Source organism: Hippocampus bargibanti, linkage group LG04, assembly GCF_051943395.1.
Source record: "Hippocampus bargibanti isolate YZ-2025 linkage group LG04, ASM5194339v1, whole genome shotgun sequence".
Taxonomy (NCBI): Eukaryota; Metazoa; Chordata; class Actinopteri; order Syngnathiformes; family Syngnathidae; genus Hippocampus; species Hippocampus bargibanti.
The window spans coordinates 17,364,723-17,382,254 of NC_142737.1; the positions used below are offsets into that span (position 1 = coordinate 17,364,723).

At 39.6% G+C, this 17,532-nt stretch overlaps 1 protein-coding gene across 3 annotated transcripts in view; it reads right to left on the reverse strand.

Moving 5' to 3' along the window:
• smtnb (smoothelin b) overlaps positions 1 to 17,532 on the reverse strand; it is a 57,891-nt gene that overhangs the window by 19,678 nt on the left and 20,681 nt on the right. For all 3 annotated transcript variants that reach the window (XR_016114710.1, XM_088994456.1, XM_088994458.1), the window contains exons 2-8: positions 14,431 to 14,588; positions 13,183 to 13,261; positions 12,127 to 12,205; positions 11,284 to 11,363; positions 6,370 to 6,466; positions 2,004 to 2,686; positions 794 to 836 (exon numbers count right to left, since the gene is read on the reverse strand). Coding sequence is in view for 2 of the 3 variants with exons in the window: in XM_088994456.1 (XP_088850582.1) it covers positions 794 to 836; positions 2,004 to 2,686; positions 6,370 to 6,466; positions 11,284 to 11,363; positions 12,127 to 12,205; positions 13,183 to 13,261; positions 14,431 to 14,588 (1,219 nt within the window). In the remaining variant the exon portion in view is untranslated. The remainder of the gene's footprint in view (positions 1 to 793; positions 837 to 2,003; positions 2,687 to 6,369; positions 6,467 to 11,283; positions 11,364 to 12,126; positions 12,206 to 13,182; positions 13,262 to 14,430; positions 14,589 to 17,532) is intronic.

The following is a 17,532-nucleotide window of genomic DNA, read 5'->3' on the forward strand; positions in this document are numbered from 1 at the left end:
CAAAACGAATGAAGATCTTGAAATCGGAATAATTTATTCTGAATTCGAAATCTTTGTTCAAACGTTTGCTTGATTAAATAAAACAAACGTTTGCTTGATTAAATAAACCAAACGTTTGATTTAAAAAAAAAAAAAAACTTTTTTTTTTCTTGAAGAAGTTGTCGGCCACCCGGGAGGAGACATTCTGCAAGTTGTACGCCCGACGGAAAAGTTGGACGCCTCGGGCGTCCGGGCAGACTCTATTACAAACACTGCCATATAGTAACAAAACAATTAAATAGAATATAAAAACTACATGGTTTGTGCATCATAATTCATTGCTGATCCTTCTGCCGTGTGTGAAGTGGCCACTGGGCAGCAGAATAATACAGTCATGCAGCTAAGAAGAGGTGTTTCAATCAATTAGTGCAAATGATAAAGTACCTCTGCAGTAATTAGTTGTTTTTACATAAAAGAAAATATTGTTTTTCTACATGTGTTGCTGTACCAATTGGTGTTCAAATATCCACTGCAACACTGCCATATGATCTATTTATGTGTGAAACCCACATGTGTCAGCATTAAACTAGCCAACTTCAGCCGCTTTGATTTTTTTAAACACTCAGTCAAAATGCCTTTTGTAAAGTCAACCGAGTTGAGTTCACTGCCAAAAAACATTTCTGTCTCAATTTGTTGCTTGCAAGTTAAACAAATAACAAATTAGTTTTATATCTCGAAAAACACTGAAGTTGGGTTACTCTTATCACAAGCCACCAATGCATAGTGAGCAATTGGTTTGTTTTTCTTTCCTTACCAGCATTCTTGGCATGGGTGAGGGTTTGATCACACACTCTCATCTATTTGAAGGGAAAAAAAGAGAACAGAGCCATCAGTGGAGAGGAGTTGTTGTTGTGAAGCTCAATTGCAATAGATAATAGATTCCTTTCATCACTTTGCTGCTGTGAAATGTAAATTTCTCCACTGTGAGACTAATAAAGGCATATCCAATCCAATCCAATCCAATCCAATCCAATAAACACAGTGCTCTACTGCGGATTGAAGAAGCTTTAAGTTGTTCTGGATGGCTGTTGACTGACCAAGTTATACATGATTTAACATACAGTACAAACGTCTGTGTAAGCTCTCAGTCGTACAGGAGTGGTCCATCGATGAGAAGGTTTCTTCAGCCGTCATCTGTACAGATGACGGCTGTACAGATGACGGCTGAAGAAACCTTCTCATCCATACAGTACAAAATTGAGTGCTGGTATTTTTATGATGTAACACTTTTATATCGAGTGAAGTTGCGGAGATCCTTTCTTTTTATAGCTACAGGGCCCCAGAGTGTTTACATTACATTGAGCCTATGGTGCATCAGCCTAAATGGAAATGGACCGTTGAGGCAAAGCTTGGGTAAACACAATTGAAATAGAAATCCTGCATGGGAAGTAACTGTTAACATTGATGATTATGCAAGTATTAATTTGTGTCTTCTGTGCTTTTGGCTAAACAGACAGAGTGATGCCATCTCCTCTCAAACAACAGGTGAGGTTCACACAAAACTGTTGAGAGGAAGCAGAGCTACTCAAGTGTGAATGTGTTTGATTGTGTCGCCGAGTAACAAAATATAAACAGGTCAGAACTTTATGTCAGCACAGTGTGTCTACGGGGCCAGTGTAACCTCGCCGTCACCAAAGTCGAGTGGATGTCATGGAGAGAGGGACAGCTCATAAACGTATGCAGTGTGACTAAACGGCGCCCCCTGGCGATCTAGTTTTGTAAGCTACTGGCAATGACTGACGGGGAAAATCACTAACAAAAGGTCTTCATACTGGACGAGGATGAACATCCCCTATAACGCTCTAATTGTAAGTCTTTAATTTCTTTTACAAAGTTGTGACAGTTTATTGTTTCTTGAAGAGATGGGATATGTATTGAGTTAGCATTTTATGCATTAATTTGTGCCTGCATTGAACATTATTACCAAATGACCATCAGAGCTGACAATATAGAATGTCATTTACCTTTTGTCTCAGGGTGTCATGCGTTTCCTCTGCAATATCATCGACCGAGGTAGTTTCAGGGGTTTTGCGAGACAGGAGCGATCCATCTGTAAGCACCTGATCTACGAGGTGGTCATGACTAGACGGAACGTGGAGGCTTGTTACACTGTGGCTTCTGTTCTCAGTTTCTGAGGTGATAGTGTGATCTGACACACTTGTATCCACCTCCTCTTTATCTTCTGGACACCTTTCTTCAGAGAACATACTCATACTGCGATGTGATGAAGCAGAGCCATTCTGGTTTCTTGACAAATCAATGCTGTCAAAACCTCCAGAATCAAGAGCGTGCCCGACACAAGAAACTGAGCCACCTGTAGCGACTATCTGATTGATGCAGGATTGGGGTTCGATATTATGCTCTGACGACCCAGAGTCTTGGCTGCTGCGCTGAGAGGAGCGCTGGCTTCTTTCCGAGGCTCCAGAATCTGAACGTGCTCTGTAGGTTGAGCTCAGGCCCTCTTCAGTTATCACAGAATCCATATTGGAGCTAGAAAGTACAGAGGTCATGCTGCAGTTTGAAGCTGCAGAATCAGACCTCTGACGGTGAGACCGAACCAGGTCAGGCTCTGTGGAGATTAGCAGAGGTGCAGAGCCATCCCCTTTTGCCAGATGGTCAAGAACAAGTACCATGCCTGAGTTGGAGCCTGCAACACAAAAGATGAAGAGTGCAAAGTGGGTTTAGCGTAGCGATGTCAATGCTGTCGTTTGTGATCCTAACAATGCTACCATACTACGACACAAATAACATTTCCCCAGCCTGACATACATTCCGGCTGCAAGCCATGTGGTGATATCCAAATGTACACTGATAACAAGACAATAAGAGGATGGTAAAGGGTAGCGACAGTTTGTGGGAATCCCACAAAATGTGGTTGGCAGTCATGAAGGGAATAGAGTTTCACTTGCTGGTACATCCAGATTACAATTTTTTTCACCATCATAGTGAATCTATGAAATACTCCTAATTCTAGAGCCACTCCATAATGCTCTTCATTAATGTTCGTAAGGCAAAAAGTTCGTGAGCTTAAGCGTTCGTAAGATGAGGTATCACTGTATTGTTTTTCTGACAATTCAATTCATCAACCAGTTATTGCACCACCTTCCATAATTGCTGGAAAGAAATATTGATATTATAATTACTTTACAGCTTAATTAGCATGATCCTGAATGCCAATTAACACAATGTCTTCTTGATTTCCACAATTTTTCACTTTTTGGTTACCCGACCATTAACTCCAAAAATGTGTAAATTTCACCCAGGGTATCCTCGCACTCCCAAGGAAGCATTCTCGCAACCTGACTGAGTGCGAGGACTCCTGGTTAAGAACCACTGATTTAAAGGAACAACTTGTTCTTCATGACTTTTTAACATCTGTCTGTGTTTTATTTCATTGTTTTTTTTCTTTTGTATATTCTTGACGCACATCTCACTTAAATATAGCTTGTAGTGTAAGACATTTTAGTTTAAAAATAAAACTAGCAGGATAACTGAAGGGACAGAGCATGATTATACAATTGCTGACTTGCTTTACTGAAATACACCTATCAAAAGAGGTGCGTTTGTGTTAAGTTCGTGAATATATATATATATATATATATAAAATGTCTTAATGTTTTATGTCCCCTCACTAGACTAAATATTGCATTTTCACTAATAATGCATTGGTGGGATATGAATTAAGCAGTAAAATCCATTAGTTGTTTTCCATTTCAGGGTTAGCCATTTTATCAGGTAAGGACCATTCAAGGCTCACCTGTTTAATGTGTTTTGTCATGTGATGTTTTCAAGTTGAGATGTGATTGCTTGACGTTAGTGATCTCATTTTAAGTTACCGGTAAGGTCCAAAACTCCCTGGGATGAATAGAAAAATATTTTTCTATTTAATTCATATTCCACAAGCACAATATAGAATACAGTGTTTAGACATGCGATGGTAGATAAATATCTTTACACTAAAATGTTCTATTTTAAATTTGACTATCCATTTGAATATTCAACATTTCCTCTTTGTTTCACTGGATATGACGAGAACTAACAGGTAGTATTGAAATGACTGAAAAGGGAGGGAAATTACATAGATCCGGATACATACAGTTCAAAGAGACACTGGGAAAGAAAATATCACCCAGGATCAGAGAGGAGATACGTGGAGACATGACGGGATATCACGATTTCCTCCTGACTAGCCTCTGTTCCAGAGTTAGATGTGTCAGATTGTGTTGCGCACAAAAGAGGAGGAAGTTGAGTCATGAAGCAGACAGTGCTGTTAAAAGGTAGGCCAACATCAAGGAGGAAGTGAAGTGAAATAGAGACAAGAGCTTTCATTCCCCTCCGTCTGAGCTCCTTCACTGCTCCCTCTCTCCTCAGGAAACCACACTCCAAACAACACAGCAGCACCCACATCCTTTCTTCCTCTAAACACACAACAGTGCGTTTTATGGGGGAAATATCTGTGGCTGGGCACATTCCTGATGTGGAGAAACCAGATCAGACTCAAGTAATCAAGCAGCTGACTTTAACGCTATGAAGAGGTACAATAACATGTATGCTTTCAAGAGCCATTTGTTTCGTTTTGGGAAAATGTACATGCAGTTCTATGCTTGCACCTTCCACTAACTTTGCAAGAAAACCCTTTTTAAACCCATTCAAATTCTTCTATTTCAATACCGTACAATTTAGCCATAATTCTAGCTCACACCTATTGGAGGGTTCACATTTGCGTCACTTCAAACACTTCTTTCAAAATCAGCAGTGATATTGTATCTAATCTGCTAATTTCCTCAATTAATTAAAGGAAATGAAAAGACAAGATTGTAGATTTCCATTAATGCTACACGACCAAATGTAACAGAATTGGACAACTGTGTACAAACGTCACCTTCTCACAGATGTCTCATCTGGTAATTGTCACTTAGACACATACCGACTTGTTACATAAGGGGGGGGGGGTGCATAGGGGGAAAGCCATTTTACAAATCACAAATACAATTGCACAGTTGTCAAGGAAGAAGTGGATTTCTATGGTTACTGCATTATAATAATATGAAATGGCTGAGAAATAACAGAAGTGTGGATATATGAGGTGCATTCATTGTTTTCAGTTATTTTTATAACTCTAAGTGGTAAAACAGGCATCCATTGTGGGCAGAATAGCAAGTGGTCACGCCAGACAAGGATACAATGGCTCCCACTGAGTCTATACAAACATTTCATTTTCCAAATCATAGCCCTGGCAGTAAAAGTTACGATTGAGTACAATATGGCTGATCACATGGATATATATTTAAAGCTTGTAAATACTGTAGCTTTTTTTTGTCTGAGAAGCATGGGAATGTACTTTTATCATGTTTACAATTTCAAACAATGTGCTTTTTACAGGCTCGTCTCTCATTTCCACATGCTTTTGCCCTTCCCAAAAAAAAAGACAACTCGCCATTCGAAAAACCACGGTCTCACCCTGCCTACTCACTCCTGCTCCAACTTCATAATGTTCTCTGTCTTTGTTGAGAAGTGGTTTTCAATGGTGGTCTTTTTTTGTTGTTTTTGACACAAGCTTCATAATGTCTTAAATTATAGTATATGGCGGGAATAAATCATCTTAGATTTGCTGTGTCATTCAAGAAAACATGGGTTCTGTTATTAGCTTTATTCTGTCAATATGTGGCGGTTGGGTTTGCCATTTTTTGTTCCTTATCCATGTGAAGGACTCAGGGAGGACACATTGTATGTAGGGCAATATGAATTATGGCTGTATAGTAGGGAGTTAATTGAGTGTCATCACTCAAAGATTTCAGTGTTTAATAGGCAGCGATAAAAGAAGCTATACATAAAGGTAACATTTACAATATAATAAATATAGTACAGTAAATACAGCATAACAAAGATATCAATGATCAGGTATAATTTTAAAAATCTATTCATCCTGCTCCAAAAGCCTGCATTCATGGCCTCAACAGTTTATGAAATTTCTTCAAGACCAAGTAGTCGGAAAAAAAGCTGATGGCTTAAACTTCTGTGCACAGTTAATAAAGCAGGACGAAAAGTCTGAAAGATTCTAAGATAATATGACTCTGCCTGCCACCTAAGAAGAAACACTCTTAACTGGCTGTTTTAACAAGCCTTTGAGAGGAAGCTGTATTTAGCTGCCTTAACGTAGCCACGAGTTCATTGCACACACATGGTCAATGTTTCCTGTAAGTTATCTAAATTTGACCTTCAGGTGAATGTTTACATACTATACACACTTTTGTGTAGCAACAATCACAGATGTGTGGGATGTGGAAAATGAATCCAAGAGATTGGGTGTGCCCTATTTACGGTCCTCACCTAGTCTGTGGAGCTCTCGACTTTGGTTCGTCTGATGGCCACGCAACTCCCGGATCTGAGATTTGATCTGGTCTTGTTCACAGTCCTGCGCTCGTCGCTGTAAAAAAATACAGGTGATAAAACAATTCACATAATTTCTGAGGTCACCAGAGATTATTTGTCCTTCGACAATATTGAGAACAATGTAATTTGAATGAAACAAACCACACTGAAAGACAAATTAGAGTGACATGGTGTAAAACAAAGACTACCATTTGAGGTGGATTGAAGAATTTCCAGAATTGCAAAGCATCACTAACGATCAGCTCTAGAGTTATCAAAAACAGCCAAAATTTAACTACGAGTACTGTGACAATTAGATGATGCCTGTGTGAAGCAAATCTTGCACCAAGAAGCTCCAATAACATCCCTCAGTTGAAGAACAAAAGATGTGGACTCGAGCAGTGTTTTTCAACCTTTTTTGAACCAGGGCACATTTTTTTACATTGGATTTTTTTTGCGGCACACCACGAACCATCTCGCAGGAAAGAGGCAATCAGTGACGTGTTGCCACACGGACGAATATGAAATTACCCTCCCAGTCTTTTCAGCACGGACACAGGACAATGAAATAATATTGTCAGAAAATGATTCATAAATGTTTGTAAAATTGTTAATTTGAAAAAGGGGCATTGGATAGTTTCTCACGGCACACCTGACGATTTCTCACGGCACACTAGTGTGCCGCGGCACAGTGGTTGAAAATCACTGGACTAGAGGTTACAAATACTGTTAGAAATTTGGTTCTGAAGACATTTTTCAACGAAAAAAAATTGTAAGCAGAGACGGGTTTTCCCAGTAAATGGATTTTAATGAAGTTACTGTGATCAGACACTAAACATGGCTGGCTGGGCTGTTGACAGACAATCCACAATCTTTTCAACTACAAGTGAGATGCATTCTGTTGCCTTTTGAGCATACCAATAATTGCAATCATAAATAATGTCAAAAGGAAAGGTGATTCTCTGTTAGACTAATCATCAATCATACCACATCATTGGCAGTGTCAAAAGCAACAATGCTTTTGCTGTTTCAGGCTTTACATTTTTAAATCTAGTTGAGATCACTGTGTGAGAGACTTCAGAAAGAAGTGAACTGGAATATCGTGCCCAAGTAAATGGAGAACCAGGATGCTCGTAGCCCATCATTTTTTCCATTTCACTTTTCACTCTGCTTGTGGAACAAAAATCTTAACTAAGAATATTGCCTCACTTAAAGAAAAAAACTCTTTAAATTCTCATCACAACGGCCAATGCTAACAAATGAAACTAAGCTGACTCCACCAAAAAGCTTAAATTCTTCGGAATGTTTCCTAAGTGGGTTATTGAAGTGCTTGATTAACCCAAATACGCTTATATTTCCCAATTTAGCATAAAAGACCAAAGACATTGGCAACTACAAAATGTGTAAATCGACCTACACAAGAGCCGCCTGCAGGTGGGATTATGGTGTTTGAGCTATAAACGCAATTAGAGAGAAAAAGCCTTTCCAAACCTGCCTCTTGCTTCCAGACGCATCAGTTCACAGCTCCCACTTAACCATTTTTTTCAGAGGAAAGAAAACAAGAGTAGATGGATATGCAAACCTACTGCTAGTTGCCATGCTGTCATTAGTGGCTTCCCACTGGTTCAGAGAGCTGAGACACGAAAGAGTCAACAGTGACACCGGTTCAATGCCCTGCTTCGTTAGAAAACTCACCCCAACTTGGCCACAGAAGTATGCTTGTGTTAAGACTATAATTACAAATGTTCATAGCGATGACCAAAAATATGGGGACTGTCCTCTCGTGTGACCATAGCAAGGCGTAGGCCATATGATTCTGATATGTACTCTTCTGAACCACCAAAGGCACCAGCTCACAACAGTGCAGATTAAGGACCGCTAAAATAGAGCTTTCCTTCTGCACCATGCTCTTCAGACATATGGATTAATAATGTGAGGTTCAGCGGTCCTCATTGCCATGGAATTTGCATCAGTGCTCCATGTTGCCATCATGTGGAAGGGAGATGAAACATGCCGGCGTTTCCATTACTGCGACTACACAGTATGCCCATCTCCAATGTCAAAGCTACAGTAGCAATCATGTCTGCATTGCAGTTCGGGATTATGGAACCCACACAGGAAATGTATTCATAGTACTTTTTGCTCCTTGTCACATTGGCATCCATTTCTAGAACGTCACAAGGAATTATTTTTGCTGTGTTTTTTATTTTTTTTAGGTCAAGTTTCTTGAAATATGTTTTACGATGCACCTTACGTTCAGTAGAGTCCTTTTTATGACTAAGAATGAGACGAAAATACACGGACACATCACAATTTGAACACAAGCTACATTATTCTAATTTTGTATTCCAACTACAATTATTTTACACTGTGGCCCAAATATGGGGTAAAGTGAATTTGCATTAAAAATGTGGACATGATACACACAAACAAAATAAAAATGTAAAAAGTTATTATCTTAAAGTGTTGGATATTCCCGGTATATATCAAGTTAAAACATTAAAAAAAACAACCTTACACTTTCGCTTGAATCTGTAAACTTCACTTTTTTTACACCTTACGTACATACTTCCAGTTAAGAACACCTGTCTTATATGGCACATAAAGAAACAGTTAAGACCAATGTCACAAAATGATTGCAAGTTTAGCATCATCAAAGTGTCTCTCTGAACAAATTGGCGAGGCATTAAGAGCATTAAGAAAAGATTATTTATATCATGAGCATTAAGCTGTCAGTTAAGTTGAAGAAACTTGCTCACAAACCTGAAATGCAACCAGAGTGGTATGACTGTTCCATTCTCCAGTCATAGAATAAAAAAAAACAATTGAAAAGTTTTCTAGTTGGCTTGTTCTTTTCCAAAGGGACAAGTGTAGCGCTTAGTGTAGGACGCACATCTGGAGGAAAATAAGACTGACATTTACCTCTTAACAAGAGGGACTGCCCCCTCTCTTGCTCTCTCGCATTTAACCCTCTGGAGTCAGGACGTCCGCTAACTCATTACACACACAGACGCCATGAGAACAAACATATACACCCCACACACATCACAAACAACACACGCCACTCCCTTGATTTCCTCAACCTCCCCCTCTGTCTCCACGGGTATCTGTACCCAACACACACACGCACATGCACAGTTAATGCCTCGCCTGTTTGACACAACGTCTGACACTCCATCCTGTTTCACCCCCAAAAATGCCACATTTACATTAAATCAGAAAACATTAAACTCTATATAGACCAGGTTACACATTAAGCACAGAAAGGTTGCCAAAATGTATGTTATCAATCAATTTGAACATCAACAAAATGCGGAACTTCTCAGGCATTTTGAAGAGAGATATTTGGTCAGTGATCTGCGAAAACCGCTCGTGAGTTTTTCAGCGAATAGCTGGGGAAACGTTCCACAGCTAAAGCAAATTGGTGAATTTACAAACAATATGACTTCAGTATGTGGAGTAGTACTGTAAATCTTTTGTTTGGCTTGATTTTACTCCGAGTACAAAAATCATGTTTTTAAATTTTACATGCTGTAGAGTGCTGCGCTGACTTGTATGCCTTTTGCTCCACTTTCTTAGAGCTACAAACATATAATAAAATTTTAATATGCTATCACAAGTGGCTTCGGCAAGAGCAAAAGGAATCTTTTACTGTAACTCAGACTTGCCATTTAAAACTGTCAATGTCAAATCGTTTTTGGCAACACTGCACATGCAAAAGTCCACTAAGTGAGCCCACATATTTTCCAAGTGAAGTTTCACAAGTCTGAAAGTTTGATGCTTATGGGATGCATTGTGTGTGTGTGTGTGTGTGTGTGTGTGTGTGTGTGTGTGTGTGTGTGTGTGTGTGTGTGTGTGTGTGTGTGGCTGTTGAGGGGGCCTATCTGAGACATTCATCTGTCATGGTACAATTGCATGCAGCTCAAAGAGATCCGCTACTGAGATGTGTCTGTAAGGAGCCCTGCTGCTTTTGCTTGTGTTAGTTTTGGACACGTACATGTTCCAGGGGCGACTTCAGGCGACTGGAGCCCAGCTGGTTGGCTGCCTGTGTGTTTGTCAGTCTGCCTTTCCCTGTCCCACATCTCTCCTCAGAACCACACATCCACAACTCAAGTGACTCATGACGCCCCTAGTGTACAGCACTCAGCTGTCTGACAAGAACTGAGACAAAAAAAAACTTGAATGCCCCCCTATCCTGTGACGTCAGCTTGCTGTCATAACTTCCTATTCTGAGTACAGCACAACAGTGGCCACCTACTGTAATAGTTATTCAGACTTCCAGCGGAAACAGAGCAAAAGACGTTTAAAATGCAATGGATAAGATAACATCTGGCCCCTGTGAGGCTGTCACATTATCCAGTGGAACAATCATATCAATTACGGAATCATTGATTTTATTTACTGGAAACACACTCATTGCTGTCCACAAGAGGGCTAGTCAGCAGCAACAATTAGCATCTTCAACTTAAAATAAAGCATCCACAGGAAAGTATGCAAAAAGTAGCATGTGTCAACAGGGGTGCACAAAAGTCTGTAATTAAAAACTCAACGGAAAAAAAAGTACAAGCCCGAGTTGAACCATCTGTTGAAGATGGCATTTAGCACCGCTATATGACAGGGTGCCTGTGACACAAGTCACACACTCTTTGTTGTGATGGATACTTAATTGTGGTAGCAGAGAAACGGCAGTGGCCACGAGAGCCCTTCACACAAATTCCACACGCGCAAATAAGCCTGCTCAATGCAGATTTGCAAACGGTGTCTGTCATGAGACATCAAACTCACGTTATTTAATTCAATTTAAGACTCAAACGTTTCAATGATCTCTGCATTCCTATAAAAAAGGCAGATTTTCCTTTTAACAGTACTCACCATCGTCCCCTTGATGCTTTGGGACTCCAGACTCTCTGTCTCCAGGCTATGACCGGGGGCTTTAACTCTCTCCACTGGTCCTAAAAGACAAGTTTCAACAGTGGCACAACCCTTGTCAACGTATATCATCATCTGCATCACTTATGACATGAGGTAGGACGCAAACAACCTTGAGATGAACACTGAGATGAATGAATTGTTTACAGTGTCCTCATAGAAAGCGAAAGAGACAGGGTAGGGTGAGGACAGAATGTGCGTTTGTGTGTGTGGGAGTATTTACAGCACGTAGTTCAATTATCACCACAATACAAAACGGCATCAGCACGATCCACAGTAGACAGCATGAAAGAATGGAAGGAATCTGCTATCTGATAGTGCATCACATGTGCTGTACCGCGATAGTTACAGAACTGCAAAAATCAAATGCTTTATTGTATGAAACGCATTTTTTAAAACAGTTATAGTGTAGTAAATATTAAGGAAGCACAATATAATCAAAAAACATTATCATCGATATAACGGCAGATGGAACACGCGTATTGCAGAGCCATGTGATCGATTTACATTGAGTATACATTCATCTGACTGAGCAATTAGATGCAACCTTAAATGCGCATTGCCATCCAATAAGATTGCAGTATCGTGAAATATTACAAATACTAATTGAACGAGTTAATTAAAAAAAAATCAATAATAAAATTGTCACTTCTTGATGAACATGATAAACAATGGCAATAATCCTGGCATAACATTACTGAACACCCATATCGCAGGTTTTTCCAGCAATGTTTCGCCTTCATACAAATGGCAGAATAAACGATTGTGTAAAGTCATCAAACTCACCTTGCTGCTGTTCATCTCTGATTTGTCGAATGGCTGCTCTAATCATCTTCCTTTCCTCATACTCCCCAGCAGCACGAAGCTACAAGCACACCCAACAATTAGGCGCCACCAAAACTCATTCATTAACTCCCGAGCTATTACGTATATGATTTCATATTTAGTACACTAGACTTTAAGGTTAGTTTTACTCAGGCATGCTGTGATGCTTACAATATATTTAATCAACATAAGCTAGATGAACATCTGTAATAAACAGACATGTGAGGCCAGGCCGGTGACCACACACACCCCAAACGCCACTATAAATTGTGAATTGCCTTTTCATCACATGTGGTGCACATGCTGTCGTTTAAAAGTCCGTCGAATATATTCTATGAATTTGTGTGACACATTAGGTCTTTCAGATCAGCCAGAAAAGCGGCTGAAAGTTCAAGGAGGAGTCAACAGCTTGCGGTGCAATGCATTGGAGCAATGTGCAGAAGTACATAGCTCTTCCAATTGAGATACTCTACATCTACAAGTATATGATTGGTTGGTTGAAGATGTACATATGTAGTCACCAGCTTTAATAGAGAGTCCCTGGAAACTCATTCCATTCATTAGTATTGAGATAACTGCTTAGATTATATATATGAAAACAAATGTTGAAATTATCCACCACTTTTGACATGGATTGGTTTCTTTAAAACATTGGATATATAGTTATGACACCAGACAACACTCCGCCGGAACAACTGGCGGTGCGTTGTCAATGTGTGAAACTTTTAAATATGATAACTACTTATTCTCTATCACAATGTGACCCATGGGATGTGTGTGTGTGTGTGTGTATTTTTAATATCCGGAAAACCACGGTTGTTTGGTTTTTCTTGCTACGACATTGACCTTCAAAACAAATGTTAAAAAAAATCTATGGTGTACTTGATTTTCATGGATGTTTCAATTTAAATCAAAATTAAAATGGACCCATTTGTGTGATAAGATGTACTACTGACACTCATGTGCCAATAAAATCAAACACCATAATTAAACCTATATGCCTTCGTTGGTACTGACCATCTTGGTGAGCTCATCAACATCTCTGACTGCTTTTAGTTTGTGTGACAGGACATCCAGAGCTGTGCTGGATTCGGACCTGAGAGGGCAAGATAGTGGTTAGATCACGGTCACCATCACTAGCCCTTAACTTCACGATACTAACTGCGGTTTCACTAATTTATACGAAGAGCCAGAGGGGACACAAAATAAGCCAAAACTGGAAATAATGATCCAGAAGAAATATTTATTTTTGGAATATTTTTCCTGTTTTTCTTACTATTGTTATTGTACTATTTTAGCAAAGTAAATGACTGGTTAAAACTCATCCAGTCACATCAAGCCCTGTTGTATAAAAATGGATGGCTTGATAATTGCTCTCACCGTAGACGACGAAGGATGACATATTATTGAATGTTCGGAATATTTTGGCATTGTTAACACACAAATATCACTCCGATTGCCTTTTAAGGATTCCTCTTATGGTCAAGTTTTGCACAATAAAAAGAAGAGTGCACATGACTGGTGATTCACCCTCGAAGATCAAATGTTTTTTCCATTTTTTTCCACCCAATGAGTTGTACTTGCAGTCCAATTAGTTGAGGATGACAGTTTTTCTAATCCCTGAGATCGATTGTGCCAAACATGGATTTTGTGCCTCTAATTCTTCGCAACTCAATTTGACCTCATCCATTCATTTATCCTTTGATTAATGGGATAAGAACTTTTTTTTTCTTCCATATATTCATTCCTTTTTTTATTTATTTAATTATGGTTAGCAGATAAGCCAAGTGATAAGATACAAACATCTGATCTTTAAAAACAACAATTTTTGGGATGACTTTTAAACCTTAATTTTATCTGCAGGTACTTGGATTTTTAAGGGAAATCTATAAACGGACAAGAATTTAAGCAAGAGATTTCCTTCCACGTGGCTCAGTTTAAGAACTGAGGGACATACCCGGAAAAATGCCTGAAGAATACTTCTAACAGCTTTCTTTTTGACTCTCAGTTAAAATGCTGACTGGTAACTCGATATGAAGACAATCGACTAAATGGCCCTGTTTATTGTGACAAGGGCAACCATAGTGGAAAATGGAAAGTTTACTGTAGCTGCCATTTACGATTTACCCACTTCACATTTCCAGACTTTTCCTACTGGTGTGTTGAGAAATACTGGTTTCCATTTCACCATTTCATATCCATTTCGCCTGGACTACTTTGTAATTAGGACATTCCAGTACAGCATGTATATGTATGTGGGCTCACCTGTGGTGGTTTTCTTTGTCTTCCTGCTGATTGAGCCGTGTGTGGCGGAACCTTTTGCTGGCCAGTGCAGCCTCCATGTCTTCGATCTCTCTCCTCCTCAGCTCGCGGATAGCTGAACGGATAATACGTCTCTCGTCCAGATCCACGGTTCCATCCAGCTGCATGTCCACCGCAAAAAGACAAACAGAAGAAGTTGAATGATTGAGGTGCAAATGTAATAACAAAGTGTCACACTGTCAAACCGTAACTCGACACATACTACACAAACACTGCCGTTCATGCCTTAGCATGACAGTGACAGAATTGTTGAACGACGACATAATTATACAGTAGATCATAAGCAAGGATAAACTGCAATGCTGCAATATTTATTCTCCTGGGATTAACGCTAGGGGAAAAGGTTGCATTTGATCATCCAAAAATCAGAATTTTAAAGGAACCACAGAAGAGTTAAATGTGAAATGACTATTGCTGCATTGTGCCAACATGGTACATATGGTGTGATATTGCCTAAATTTAGTATCTCCATATTTCTGCTAGACATCTCACCACCAAAATAATCCACCTCATACTTAACAGTTGCACTTGACTAATGTGATGTTTCATTAAATTAGTAAACACAAAACCATATTTAGAACATGATCACAATTCAGGTCCAGAAGAAAACATGTAAATAGATCGTCTTTAAACTGCGGTTAAGGCTTCAAAATTGGGTTTAAAAGAAGAGTCAAGTTTTCAAAAAAGTTCAATACTTGCGTTGATGTCGAGGATGGTTTTAGATGAGGCATTGGGTTTCAAATGTGCGTTTTAAACTATGGGCTAGCGTATCAAAGTCGCGTTTAAAACTAGGGTTGAGTGTTAAAATTAGTTTTGGTATAAAAAAAAAGATGCTGACAAGTGCACACTGGAGAGACATCACTAATGTGAAGAGATTGGTCCACCCGGGCAAGCAGGAGCACAAACAGCTGCTGTTTTGCTTCCAGAGTGTTCGCTATGCAGGCCTCACATTGGAATTTACCTCCCGCTAATTTAAGATTACCATTAATTTTCTAATACAGTAAAGTCTCGTTATATCGATATTCAAGGGAGTCCGAAAAAATATCGATATAACCGGGACTATCGATATATCCGACCCTGTTTGCATGTAATTTTCTCCGTGCGTGCATAGAAATAGTATCGATATAACCCGGACTATCGATATATCCGATATCGATATAACGAGACTTTACTGTAATTATGGTGAGTTCACCATGGTATTTTACAGGATGTGAGCAACATAGGTGTGGCATTTGCTGTCACAGAAGAGACAGAGCTCTCGTTTGACAGACAACATAAGACTGTCAACACATGCAGAGGTGAGTGATGCAAGAAAGGTTGACACTTCTCACACTCAGCTCAAGTCAAAGTCAGCTTTATTGTCAAATATGCATGACATACAACACAGATGAAATTAATGTCCTCTCGGACCCAGCATGCAAGGCACTTATAATGTGGCTAAAAGAGACAGACAATTGACAACAGACAATACATGTAATTTCTGAAACTAATGTGAGGTAGTGTCATAAAGTGAAGTAGTGACGTATGGAAAGTGAGGCAGTGTCGTATGTAAAGTGACGTAATGTAGTAATGCAAAAACAACAAAAAAAGGTTGACCTCACGTCTTGCAGAAAAAAAACGAGAAAGAAAAAAATAGAGTTCAGGATGATAGTACAGCATGTAGCGTGTACTCAGAGTTTGGTGAGTGTGGCAGTGAGAAGGGGCAGGGGGGGCAGGGCTGGTAGGGAGTTGAGTCTCTTGACTGCCTGGTGGCAGAAACTGTCCTTGAGCCAGCTGTACTCTGTTTCCTGCTGCGTCGGTCTAATGAGGCACTGGAGAAATGCCAGACTACTGTATTCATACCAGTTTGCTTATTGGATGTTGTGGTTCGGCCAAGCCACACATCGTCTTCTTTTCCTTTCGGCTTTTCCCGTCAGGGGTCGCCACAGCGAATCAGTCCTCGATCTTCAGAGGTATGATTCGCATGTTTGTTTTGGCCAAGCTTTTACATCGGATGCCCTTCCTGACACAACCCTCTGTATTTATCCGGGCTTGGGACCGGCACAATAAGACACTGGCTTGTGTCCCCTTGTGGCTACAGAACAAGCAATTTGAGGAGCTTAATAAAGATGAAGACGCTCGATAAAAAGGCTAATAATAAAAATACATGAAGACTCAAAATTGCAGTTGACGAGTTGCCTCTTTAAATTCCTCCTGCACATGCTGGAGTCAGAGGAGGCGGGGTCTCATTGAGGATGACGAGTGGTTTTTTGAGGTCTCGCTGTGGTTTGACGAAAATATGCAGTAGCTAAGCGTCGCTCTTGAGCTGTCTTTTGTGGAAATTTAAAGTTTTGATGTGAGCATGCTTGGGAAGAGCAAAGATCAGAGGAGGGAGGAGAAGGACGGAAAATGGTTAACAGCATAGAGGTATGATGACAAGGAGGTTAAAAGGGAGAATGAAGCTGGAGTCGTGTGTCTAAAAATGGGTAGAGCAGAGTTGGGCGGGAAAGGGTCATTCCTCACATTCCTGCTGACTCACAAGGAAAGGGATGCTAGTGGAGACGAGAATTGGGGTCAGGTCGATTTTTTTTGTTAAGTAGGGTGAAGAGACAAGGTGTGATGATGTGTGCTTGTTTCTGTCACACTTTCAGTCCAACAGAGAACTGGCATAAAATTGTACCATCTTTACACATCCTTTTCATTTCTAAAATGCAAGAGAAGGACAATATTGCAACACATTTGTGTGAGGCTGAAAATAAACAGAACATGTTCCGCAAACAGAATATTATAAATATGGCTCAACAAATGATCCACTTTGGAGTACATTTGTTTTAAAGCAATTTAGCTTTGCATAAAACGAACAAAAACATAAAGGTATATATTCAAGTCAGTTGTATTGTTGTCGGATATTACTCGATTTCTTGATGAGGAAATATAGCTGCTATTAACGATGTGAATTTAAGAAGTAAAAACTTGTGATAGACAGTATTCCTTATTATGGTCTTCATATCAGGATGCATCAGGATATTGACATATAAATTCAAAAGCCTAGTGGATGTTTCAAAT